The sequence below is a fragment of the Oncorhynchus gorbuscha genome, unplaced genomic scaffold, assembly GCF_021184085.1.
Source record: "Oncorhynchus gorbuscha isolate QuinsamMale2020 ecotype Even-year unplaced genomic scaffold, OgorEven_v1.0 Un_scaffold_1923, whole genome shotgun sequence".
NCBI lineage: Eukaryota > Metazoa > Chordata > Actinopteri > Salmoniformes > Salmonidae > Oncorhynchus > Oncorhynchus gorbuscha.
The window spans coordinates 90,766-102,531 of NW_025746570.1; the positions used below are offsets into that span (position 1 = coordinate 90,766).

General features: G+C 46.9%; 1 protein-coding gene across 1 annotated transcript; it reads right to left on the minus strand.

Annotated features, from left to right (window-relative positions):
• Positions 1-8,252: 8,252 nt before the first annotated feature.
• On the minus strand, positions 8,253-11,512 carry LOC124024548 (4-hydroxyphenylpyruvate dioxygenase-like protein). Its single transcript, XM_046338467.1, has 2 exons — positions 10,932-11,512; positions 8,253-8,552 (listed from the first exon to the last, which is right to left on the minus strand). Exons 1-2 carry the CDS (start codon positions 11,021-11,023, stop codon positions 8,396-8,398), a joined length of 249 nt encoding a protein of 82 aa, XP_046194423.1. The 5' UTR covers positions 11,024-11,512; the 3' UTR covers positions 8,253-8,395.
• Positions 11,513-11,766: the final 254 nt, after the last annotated feature.

Sequence of the window (11,766 nt, forward strand, 5' to 3'; positions counted from 1 at the left end):
TACCGATCACATAGCGGCCGCCTCACCTCAACGATGGTCTCATCCGCACCGCAGTAATCGAAAGCACATAAAATAAAATAAATCAGATTTAAAGGTTTGTAATAGTTGTTGACTGACCGTAAACAACTTTGTGAAAAAGTAGGTCATATGTACAAGGATTACGCAATGCACATGTATGTGTAAACCACGTTAAAGGAGTTATAGTTAGTTATATTGCCAAAACTACTGAAATGTGTTGGATATTTTACTTTCTGAGCAAATAGTCTCACAGTGGAAGTGTTTTTTTTTTTAAAGGTGTTTTCAAATGACCTAAAAGCGTTATGGGTTGGGATGATAATGTTATGAAGTATGTCAATAGAACACTTGTTTTTAGTCCAGGAAAAGTTGCAAATGTGGTCCAATTTATTTGAGGGTTAACTGCATTTCACCACAAGTCATGTTTCATTATTTATCCTTGATTAGAGGAGTACCGGAACGCCAATTATAAATAAATAAAAATACTTCCTAACAGCTTCTACCCCCAAGCCATAAGACTCTTGGGGACTATTTGCTTATTCCTGTCTGGTGGTAATGGGGTAACCATGGTAACACGTCAGTGTTCATACCTTCCTGTGCGGCTGTAATGGGGTTACCGTGGTAACATGTCAGAGTGTTCATACCTTCCTGTCTGGTGGCAATGGGGTTACCGTGGTAACATATCAGAGTGTTTATACCTTCCTGTGTGGTGGTAATGGGGTTACTATGGTAACTTATCCGCATGTTCATTCCATCCTGTGTGGTGGTAATTGGGTTACCATGGTAACATATGAGAGAGTTCATACCTTCCTGTGTGCTGGTAATGGGGTTACCGTGGTAACACATCAGTGTTCATACCTTCCTGTGTGGGGTTACCGTGGTAACACATCAGAGGTTCATATGGTAATGGTGTTACCGTGGTAAGTGTTCATACACCGTGGTAACATATGAGAGTGTTCATACCTTCCTGTGTGGTGGTAATGGTGTTACCGTGGTAACATACCTTCCTGTGTGGTGGTAAGTGTTCATACCTTCCTGTGTGGTGGTAATGGTGTTACCGTGGTAACATATGAGAGTGTTCATACCTTCCTGTGTGGTGGTAATGGGGTTCCGTGGTAACATATGAGAGTGTTCATACCTTCCTGTGTGGTGATAATGGTGTTACCGTGGTAACGTGGGCATACCTTCCTGTCTGGTGTCCCATGTACAACAGGAGTTCTCTGATCTTCCCCATATTGACTGATCCTGGTTCAGAACACCCAGGGTTTCTCCCTCCTCATATTGACTGATACCTGATCCTGGTGCAGAACACCCAGGGTTTCTCCCTCCTCATATTGACTGATCCTGGTGCAGAACACCCAGGGTTACTCCCTCCCCATATTGACTGATCCTGGTTCAGAGACATCAGTATCTGTCTGTCAGAGTGCCAGGTCTCTGTCCATTCAGAGACATCAGTATCTGTCTGTCAGAGTGCCAGGTCTCTGTCCATTCAGAGACATCAGTATCTGTCTGTCAGAGTGCCAGGTCTCTGTCCATTCAGAGACATCAGTATCTAGTCCTGTCCTGACATCAGATCTGTCTGTGCCAGGTCTCTGTCCATTCAGAGACATCAGTATCTAGCCTGTCTGTCAGAGTGCCAGGTCTCTGTCCATTCAGAGACATCAGTATCTGTCTGTCAGAGTGACATCCAGGTCTCTGTCCATTCAGAGACATCAGTATCTGTCTGTCAGAGTGCCAGGTCTCTGTCCATTCAGAGACATCAGTATCTAGCCTGTCTGTCAGAGTGCCAGGTCTCTGTCCATTCAGAGTACATCAGGTCTCTGTCCATCTGTCTTTCAGAGTGCCAGGTCTCTGTCCATTCAGAGACATCAGTATCTGTCTGTCAGAGTGCCAGGTCTCTGTCCATTCAGAGACATCAGTATCTGTCTGTCAGAGTGCCAGGTCTCTGTCCATTCAGAGACATCAGTATCTGTCTGTCAGAGTGCCAGGTCTCTGTCCATTCAGAGACATCAGTGTCTGTCTGTCAGAGTGCCAGGTCTCTGTCCATTCAGAGACATCAGTATCAAACCCATCTGTCAGTCTGGACTCCCTCACATCATCATGCTAGTCTCCATGTTCTGGCTCCATACATGTTTCTGAGAACAAATAGTGACTGTTTCTTTTAAACCAATGGCAGTTAGTATAGGTCATTTCTGAAACACAAACATGTTGAAGTTTGAACAAATCAGACTAAACCTACCTAATTCCTAATTCTGTTCTCCCCATCGACAACCGTTGGTGAGAAGGCAAGAAGTAAGGATTGGAACATACAGTAGCCTGTTTTTGATCTAAAAGCTCTCAAAAAAAGACAAACCACCTCTCACCAATAAAACAAAAGCAAAAAAACAATTTAAAATAAATTCATACATTTCTACACAATTTATTTCATGGTCATTCAAGCCATTTCATGTCTGTCTTTGCTTGTAAACAAACATTTTATTGCACTGTAAGTCATTTGCGATCCAAGTTACATTTACATCATTTACATTTAAGTCATTTAGCAGACGCTCTTATCCAGAGCGACTTACAAATTGGTGCATTCATCTTATGACATCCAGTGGAACAGTCACTTTATAATAGTGCATCTAAATCTTAAAGGGGGGGGGGTGAGAAGGATTAAATATCCTATCCTAGGTATTCCTTAAAGAGGTGGGGTTTCAGGTGTCTCCGGAAGGTGGTGATTGACTCCGCTGTCCTGGCGTCGTGAGGGAGTTTGTTCCACCATTGGGGGGCCAGAGCAGCGAACAGTTTTGACTGGGCTGAGCGGGAACTGTACTTCCTCAGTGGTAGGGAGGCGAGCAGGCCAGAGGTGGATGAACGCAGTGCCCTTGTTTGGGTGTAGGGCCTGATCAGAGCCTGGAGGTACTGAGGTGCCGTTCCCCTCACAGCTCCATAGGCAAGCACCATGGTCTTGTAGCGGATGCGAGCTTCAACTGGAAGCCAGTGGAGAGAGTGGAGGAGCGGGGTGACGTGAGAGAACTTGGGAAGGTTGAACACCAGACGGGCTGCGGCGTTCTGGATGAGTTGTAGGGGTTTAATGGCACAGGCAGGGAGCCCAGCCAACAGCGAGTTGCAGTAATCCAGACGGGAGATGACAAGTGCCTGGATTAGGACCTGCGCCGCTTCCTGTGTGAGACAGGGTCGTACTCTGCGGATGTTGTAGAGCATGAACCTACGAACTTTGAAATGCACAAACTGTCACTAATGTTCACTTCTGTAAACGGTGTAGAGGTGCTAACTGAGGATTGTGTGTTGCAGTTTGTCATCTACCAATAAAGGGCCCTTTCCCGTAGTAGACCATCAAAGCTAAGTATAATCTCTTTTATTACCAATCGAGACAAGGCAGGCTGCTACAGACAAGACAACATTTACGTGAAAAGGAAAACAGGGACACCTGCTGACAGAGTTGCAGAACTACATCCATATCGCTTCTGTTGAGCAACTCTTTTTGCTGAGTGGAATCACCAATTAGTAGTTTTGACGATTGATCAAACGGGAAATGTACTAGCATCCGCCTGTTGTCATGGAAACAGTTGACCATTATAATTTTTTACAATTATAACCTTTAACCTTTATTTCACTAATAAGCAAGTCAGTTTAGAAACAAATGTACAAATTTACAATGACGGCTTACCTCGGCCAAACACGGACAACACTGGGTTTGGCCGGGACTCCCAATCACAGCCGTGTGTGATTCAGCCTGAATTCGAACCAGGAACTGTAGTGACGCCTCTTGCACTGAGATGCAGTGTCTTAGACCTCTGCGCCACTCGGGAGCCCAGTTCAACAGAGGTGTCTTCCCAAATGGCACCCTATTCCCTACGTAGTGCACTAATTTTCACCAGAGCCCTATGAGCCCCTCCAGGATAATGGAGGGGACAAAGGACCCCAGGACATAGTGGTCCATCTGGGAATGGGCCTTGTCTTTGGCTCTGGGAGCCCATGACTCAGGAGTAGAGGTGGAGGCCATTTTGGGGGATGGGACAGCGTGTCAACGGGAGGGGGTGGTGGGGGGAAGGGGTTCTGGAGCAATGCCCATCAATGTTGTTGATTGTGTAAAACAAAGTGTACAGAAGAAGTGTAGTGTCTATGCTTGACAGTAATATTCAGTATGTTGTCCAGAAGTGTAGTGTCTATGCTTGACAGTAATAGTCAGTATGTTGTCCAGAAGTGTAGTGTCTATGCTTGACAGTAATAGTCAGTATGTTGTCCAGAAGTGTAGTGTCTATGCTTGACAGTAATATTCAGTGTGTTGTCCAGAAGTGTAGTGTCTATGCTTGACAGTAATAGTCAGTGTGTTGTCCAGAAGTGTAGTGTCTATGCTTGACAGTAATAGTCAGTGTGTTGTCCAGTGCGTCTATGCTTGACAGTAATATTCAGTGTGTTGTACAGAAGTGTAGTGTCTATGCTTGACAGTAATAGTCAGTGTGTTGTCCAGAAGTGTAGTGTCTATGCTTGACAGTAATATTCAGTGTGTTGTCCAGAAGTGTAGTGTCTATGCTTGATAGTAATAGTCAGTGTGTTGTCCAGAAGTGTAGTGTCTATGCTTGACAGTAATAGTCAGTGTGTGGTACAGAAGTGTAGTGTCTATGCTTGACAGTAATAGTCAGTGTGTGGTACAGAAGTGTAGTGTCTATGCTTGACAGTAATATTCCATGTGTTGTCCAGAAGTGTAGTGTCTATGCTTGACAGTAATAGTCAGTGTGTGGTACAGAAGTGTAGTGTCTATGCTTGCCAGTAATATTCAGTGTGTTGTACAGAAGTGTAGTGTCTATGCTTGACAGTAATATTCCATGTGTTGTCCAGAAGTGTAGTGTCTATGCTTGACAGTAATATTCAGTGTGTTGTCCAGAAGTGTAGTGTCTATGCTTGACAGTAATAGTCAGTGTGTTGTACAGAAGTGTAGTGTCTATGCTTGACAGTAATATTCAGTGTGTTGTCCAGAAGTGTAGTGTCTATGCTTGACAGTAATATTCAATGTGTTGTCCAGAAGAAGTGTAGTGTCTATGCTTGACAGTAATATTCAGTGTGTTGTACAGAAGTGTAGTGTCTATGCTTGACAGTAATATTCAGTGTGTTGTACAGAAGTGTAGTGTCTATGCTTGACAGTAATATTCAGTGTGTTGTACAGAAGTGTAGTGTCTATGCTTGACAGTAATAGTCAGTATGTTGTCCAGAAGTGTAGTGTCTATGCTTGACAGTAATAGTCAGTGTGTTGTCCAGAAGTGTAGTCTCTATGCTTGATAGTAATAGTCAGTGTGTGGTACAGAAGTGTAGTGTCCCAGAATGTACAGAATGTTGTCCCAGTCCTCTTTAACGGCTGTCCAAAGTTGCTGGATACTGGAAGTGCTATCATACAGAAGTGATCCATGCATCCCAATCCAGGAACTATGTCCAGATCCTTCCTGTCCTTGTAAACTTCCTGTCCTTGTTGTGTCCCTGCCTTCTCTGTACCGGTAGACTTCCTGTCCTTGTTGTGTCCCTGCCTTCTCTGTACCGGTAGACTTCCTGTCCTTGTTGTGTCTCTGTACCGTTAGACTTCCTGTCCTTGTTGTGTCCCTGCCTTCTCTGTAGTGTCCGGTAGACTTCCTGTCCTTGTTGTGTCTCTGAACCAGTAATACTTCCTGTCCTTGTTGTGTCCCTGCCTTCTCTGTACCGGTAGACTTCCTGTCCTTGTTGTGTCTCTGTCCGTTAGACTTCCTGTCCTTGTTGTGTCCCTGCCTTCTCTGTGACCGGTAGACTTCCTGTCCTTGTTGTGTCTCTGAACAGGTAGACTTCCTGTCCTTGTTGTGTCCCTGCCTTCTCTGTACCGGTAGACTTCCTGTCCTTGTTGTGTCTCTGTACCAGAATTAGACTTCCTGTCCTTGTTGTGTCTCTGATACTGTTAGACTTCCTGTCCTTGTTGTGTCTCTGTCCGTTAGACTTCCTGTCCTTGTTGTGTCTCTGTACCGGTAGACTTCCTGTCCTTGTTGTGTCTCTGTGTAGACTTCCTGTCCTTGTTGTGTCTCTGTACCGGTAGACTTCCTGTCCTTGTTGTGTCTCTGTACCGGTAGACTTCCTGTCCTTGTTGTGTCTCTGTACCGGTAGACTTCCTGTCCTTGTTGTGTCTCTGAACCGGTAGACTTCCTGTCCTTGTTGTGTCTCTGCCTTCTCTGTACCGGTAGACTTCCTGTCCTTGTTGTGTCTCTGTACCGGTAGACTTCCTGTCCTTGTTGTGTCTCTGTACCGGTAGACTTCCTGTCCTTGTTGTGTCTCTGTACCGTTAGACTTCCTGTCCTTGTTGTGTCTCTGTACCGTTAGACTTCCTGTCCTTGTTGTGTCTCTGTACCGGTAGACTTCCTGTCCTTGTTGTGTCTCTGTACCGGTAGACTTCCTGTCCTTGTTGTGTCTCTGCCTTCTCTGTACCGGTAGACTTCCTGTCCTTGTTGTGTCTCTGCCTTCTCTGTACCGGTAGACTTCCTGTCCTTGTTGTGTCTCTGCCTTCTCTGTACCGGTAGACTTCCTGTCCTTGTTGTGTCTCTGTACCGGTAGACTTCCTGTCCTTGTTGTGTCTCTGTACCGGTAGACTTCCTGTCCTTGTTGTGTCTCTCTTCTCTGTACCGGTAGACTTCCTGTCCTTGTTGTGTCTCTGCCTTCTCTGTACCGGTAGACTTCCTGTCCTTGTTGTGTCTCTGTACCGGTAGACTTCCTGCCATTGTTGTAAGGCTTGTGAACATTGGAGAGCGAAACTACCTGTAGCATCCTTCATGTAAAGACATACAAATGGAATCCACGAGTTCATCGGACTCTGGGTAACTAGATAAAATGATAGTATCATTTTTTAAGTTAAAATACTTTGCAGATATAGTTAATATAGACTAATTTGCCTTGTGACATGTCCCTGTTGTGTCTGCACTCTCAAATCAAATGTTATTTGTCACATGCGCCAAATACAACAGGTATTAGGTGTGCTTACCCTTTTGGATTCCATTTTAGCCTGAAATGACCCAAATCTAAATGTAGCTCGGGACCTGAAGCAAGGGCAGTGTGGAGTGCGATTGAGTCATCCGTGTGGATCTGTTGGGGCGGTATGCGAGTTGGAGTGGGTCTCGGGTTTCCGGCATGATGGTGTTGATGTGAGCCATGATCATGTGAAATTAGAAATTAAAATACATGTCATCTCTGCACTTAAATAGCAAATGGATGACGCTTTTCCCTGTGGTTCATTTTCATGCCAGCCAGGCAGGCAATGCTCCTGTTATAAAGAGAAGCAATGTGCTTAATATTAGGAAAGTTGAATAAATATAGTAGGCCGAGCCTATAGAAAGCTGATGGGATCCTCCTCTTTTTAGTAGAGGCCATCACTCTGTTCTCACGCAATTGCATAGCCTATAAAAATGTTGCGCAACACAAACTTTAATGTTTGATTAGATTTTCCACAACATTTGCATTGATGTCAGAGAGATTAGAGACAGAATGCTGAGTACCACAGTTAGCAAGTTTGGTAGGCTACTAATGACCATCAGCTAAACGGTCACGTTGAATTTGACCGCCGGTGTGGAAGTAATTTGGTCACCGTAACAGACCTATAATCCACCGGTTGGAAGTTCACTGAGGCATTGCAACGACAGCAGCGAAGAGGTGAAATGAGAATGGGAGCAGCAACTAGCTGGTTTTCCACCACCAAAGACCTCCTTCAAGACGATTGAACGAGAGATCCTCATGAATCTGGTTGAGTGAACGCCAAGAGTGTGGAAAACTGTAAAAGCAAATGGAGGCTATTTTGAAGAATCTAAAATATATTTACATGTGTTTAACACTTTTATTTGTTTACTACATGATTCCATATGTGTTATTTTATATAGTTCTGATGTCTTCACTATTATTCTACAACGTAGAAAATAGTAAAACTAAAGAAAACTCAACTTCTGACCGGAACTGTAGCCTTGAGGTATAATATTCTGCCCACATGAATTCATTTATAAAGGCCATAAAATATTAGCCATACATGGTTTAATGAAAAATCATTAAAACATACACCTTTAATAACAGACTCATAAACACAATCATTCAATGCTTCCCCGGTGGACCACAGCTTCCCCTTCCTCGCTCGCTCCACAGCTTCCTCGGTGCTCCACAGCTTCCTCGGCGCTCCACAGCCTCGGCGCTCCACAGCTTCCTCGGCGCTCCACAGCTCGGCGCTCCACAGCTTCCCGGGAAACTCTGTGTATTTTAGCCTCACACAGACGAAAGAGTAGCGGAGGAAGGAGTTCGCTGCAGTGTTCGCTGTAAAATGTTAGGCGCTGTGGCAGTGCTTCGGTTCTGGGGTTATGTTCTGGGAGTCGTGTTCTCTCCTTGTTCCTCAGTCTGCCCTCTCTGTGTCCATGTTTGCCTGGACAGACCTCCACAGAGCTTTGATGTTCCCCTCTCCGAACCCTGACGCACCTCTCCTCTCAATTAGCTCCAGGAAGAAGGTGTCCTCTGAGAAGATGGGCTTGGTGAACACCTGGAGCAGGTATCTGTTTAGAGGGAATGAGAAGATGGGCTTGGTGAACGCCTGGAGCAGGTATCTGGGAATGAGAAGATGGGCTTGGTGAACACCTGGAGCAGGTATCTGGGAATGAGAAGATGGGCTTGGTGAACACCTGGAGCAGGTATCTGTTTAGAGGGAATGAGAAGATGGGCTGGGTGAACGCCTGGAGCAGGTATCTGGGAATGAGAAGATGGGCTTGGTGAACGCCTGGAGCAGGTATCTGGGAATGAGAAGATGGGCTTGGTGAACGCCTGGAGCAGGTATCTGTTTAGAGGGAATGAGAAGATGGGCTGGGTGAACGCCTGGAGCAGGTATCTGTTTAGAGGGAATGAGAAGATGGGCTTGGTGAACGCCTGGAGCAGGTATCTGGGAATGAGAAGATGGGCTGGGTGAACGCCTGGAGCGGGTATCTGGGAATGAGAAGATGGGCTTGGTGAACGCCTGGAGCAGGTATCTGGGAATGAGAAGATGGGCTGGGTGAACGCCTGGAGCAGGTATCTGGGAATGAGAAGATGGGCTGGGTGAACACCTGGAGCAGGTATCTGTTTAGAGGGAATGAGAAGATGGGCTGGGTGAACGCCTGGAGCAGGTATCTGGGAATGAGAAGATGGGCTTGGTGAACGCCTGGAGCAGGTATCTGGGAATGAGAAGATGGGCTTGGTGAACGCCTGGAGCAGGTATCTGGGAATGAGAAGATGGGCTGGGTGAACACCTGGAGCAGGTATCTGTTTAGAGGGAATGAGAAGATGGGCTGGGTGAACGCCTGGAGCAGGTATCTGGGAATGAGAAGATGGGCTTGGTGAACGCCTGGAGCAGGTATCTGGGAATGAGAAGATGGGCTTGGTGAACGCCTGGAGCAGGTATCTGGGAATGAGAAGATGGGCTTGGTGAACGCCTGGAGCAGGTATCTGTCTAGAGGGAATGAGAAGATGGGCTGGGTGAATGCCTGGAGCAGGTATCTGGGAATGAGAAGATGGGCTTGGTGAACGCCTGGAGCAGGTATCTGGGAATGAGAAGATGGGCTTGGTGAACGCCTGGAGCAGGTATCTGTCTAGAGGGTATGAGAAGATGGGCTGGGTGAACGCATGGAGCAGGTATCTGGGAATGAGAAGATGGGCTGGGTGAACACCTGGAGCAGGTATCTGTTTAGAGGGAATGAGAAGATGGGCTGGGTGAACGCCTGGAGCAGGTATCTGGGAATGAGAAGATGGGCTTGGTGAACGCCTGGAGCAGGTATCTGGGAATGAGAAGATGGGCTTGGTGAACGCCTGGAGCAGGTATCTGGGAATGAGAAGATGGGCTTGGTGAACGCCTGGAGCAGGTATCTGTTTAGAGGGAATGAGAAGATGGGCTTGGTGAACGCCTGGAGCAGGTATCTGGGAATGAGAAGATGGGCTTGGTGAACGCCTGGAGCAGGTATCTGTTTAGAGGGAATGAGAAGATGGGCTTGGTGAACGCCTGGAGCAGGTATCTGTTTAGAGGGAATGAGAAGATGGGCTGGGTGAACGCCTGGAGCAGGTATCTGTTTAGAGGGAATGAGAAGATGGGCTTGGTGAACGCCTGGAGCAGGTATCTGGGAATGAGAAGATGGGCTGGGTGAACGCCTGGAGCAGGTATCTGTTTCGAGGGAATGAGAAGAGGTCTGGGTGAACGCCTGGAGCAGGTATCTGGGAATGAGAAGATGGGCTGGGTGAACGCCTGGAGCAGGTATCTGGGAATGAGAAGATGGGCTGGGTGAACGCCTGGAGCAGGTATCTGGGAATGAGAAGATGGGCTGGGTGAACGCCTGGAGCAGGTATCTGGGAATGAGAAGATGGGCTGGGTGAACGCCTGGAGCAGGTATCTGTTTGGGAATGAGAAGATGGTCTGGGTGAACGCCTGGAGCAGGTATCTGGGAATGAGAAGATGGGCTGGGTGAACGCCTGGAGCAGGTATCTGGGAATGAGAAGAGAGGAAAACATAGGTTAGATATATTGGGTAGCTTCGACCTCAGTCAGTCAGTAAAAGGACACTGGGTGTCTCACTTCCTTGAAGGTGGTTTCTGATCATCATTAGAAAACATTTATACTCCGACTGACCGGTCTCGACACTCTGACCTCGACACTCTGACCTCGACACTCTGACCTCGACACTCTGACCCCGACACTCTGACCCCGACACTCTGACCCCGACACTCTGACCTCGACACTCTGACCCCGACACTCTGACCCCGACACTCTGACCCCGACACTCTGTGTTGTGATGAAGCAGAGCAGTAGACATACTGCGGTCTCATCAGAGCTGAAATAAAGTACTATATTGAAAACCCACGACAGTCTTTTAGGAACACTAGCATTTGATACCTACAGGCTAACGAATCTGGTACCTTTTCTTCTGCGTGTCCGTAGTCTGACAGGAGGGGTCAGTCTGGACCTGGCGCAGGTCTGTGTCCAGGAGGATGCTGTGCTGAGACAGCATCTGGGGGTCGTAACCTGCGTCCTCTATCTCCTGCTGCTTACCCACCTGCCACAGGACAAGACACAGGGGTCAACGAGCACAGTGGTAGTAGATGTAACGTTAGACTTCCTGCCACAGGACAGACACAGGGGTCAAAGGGCACAGTGGTAGCATACGTAAAGTTAGACTTCCTGCCACAGGACAGACACAGTGGTAGTAGACGTAATGTTCGACTTCCTGCCACAGGACAGACACGGGGGTCAACGAGCACAGTGGTAGTAGACGTAACGTTAGACTTCCTGCCTGACAAGATGCGTAGGCGTTTCATTAACCAATGGTTGCGTGCCACGTCATCCGTTGTGCAGTCGGGCGTCAGACGGCTTTGTCGTACGATGTGATTATCTGACATGCTAAATACCCACCAAGGAGCTGTAAGACCTGGGACGCGTCCTCAGCGTAGTGGAGAGGAAATCAACCAACAACACTAACAGTGTTCAATCACGCTACAACTTCCTGTCGTGTTCAATCACGCTACAACTTCCTACTTCAAGAAAACAACTTCCTGTCGTGTTCAATGACGCTACAACTTCCTACTTCCAGAAAACAACTTCCTGTCGTGTTCAATGACGCTACAACTTCCTACTTACAGAAAACAACTTCCTGTAGATGCATGTAGAGCTACAGAGGACTGTTTGGGTTCCTTTGAATGATTCATGTACCACAATGCATTGGGGCATCTCACACACCTTTTTCATTCACAAGTT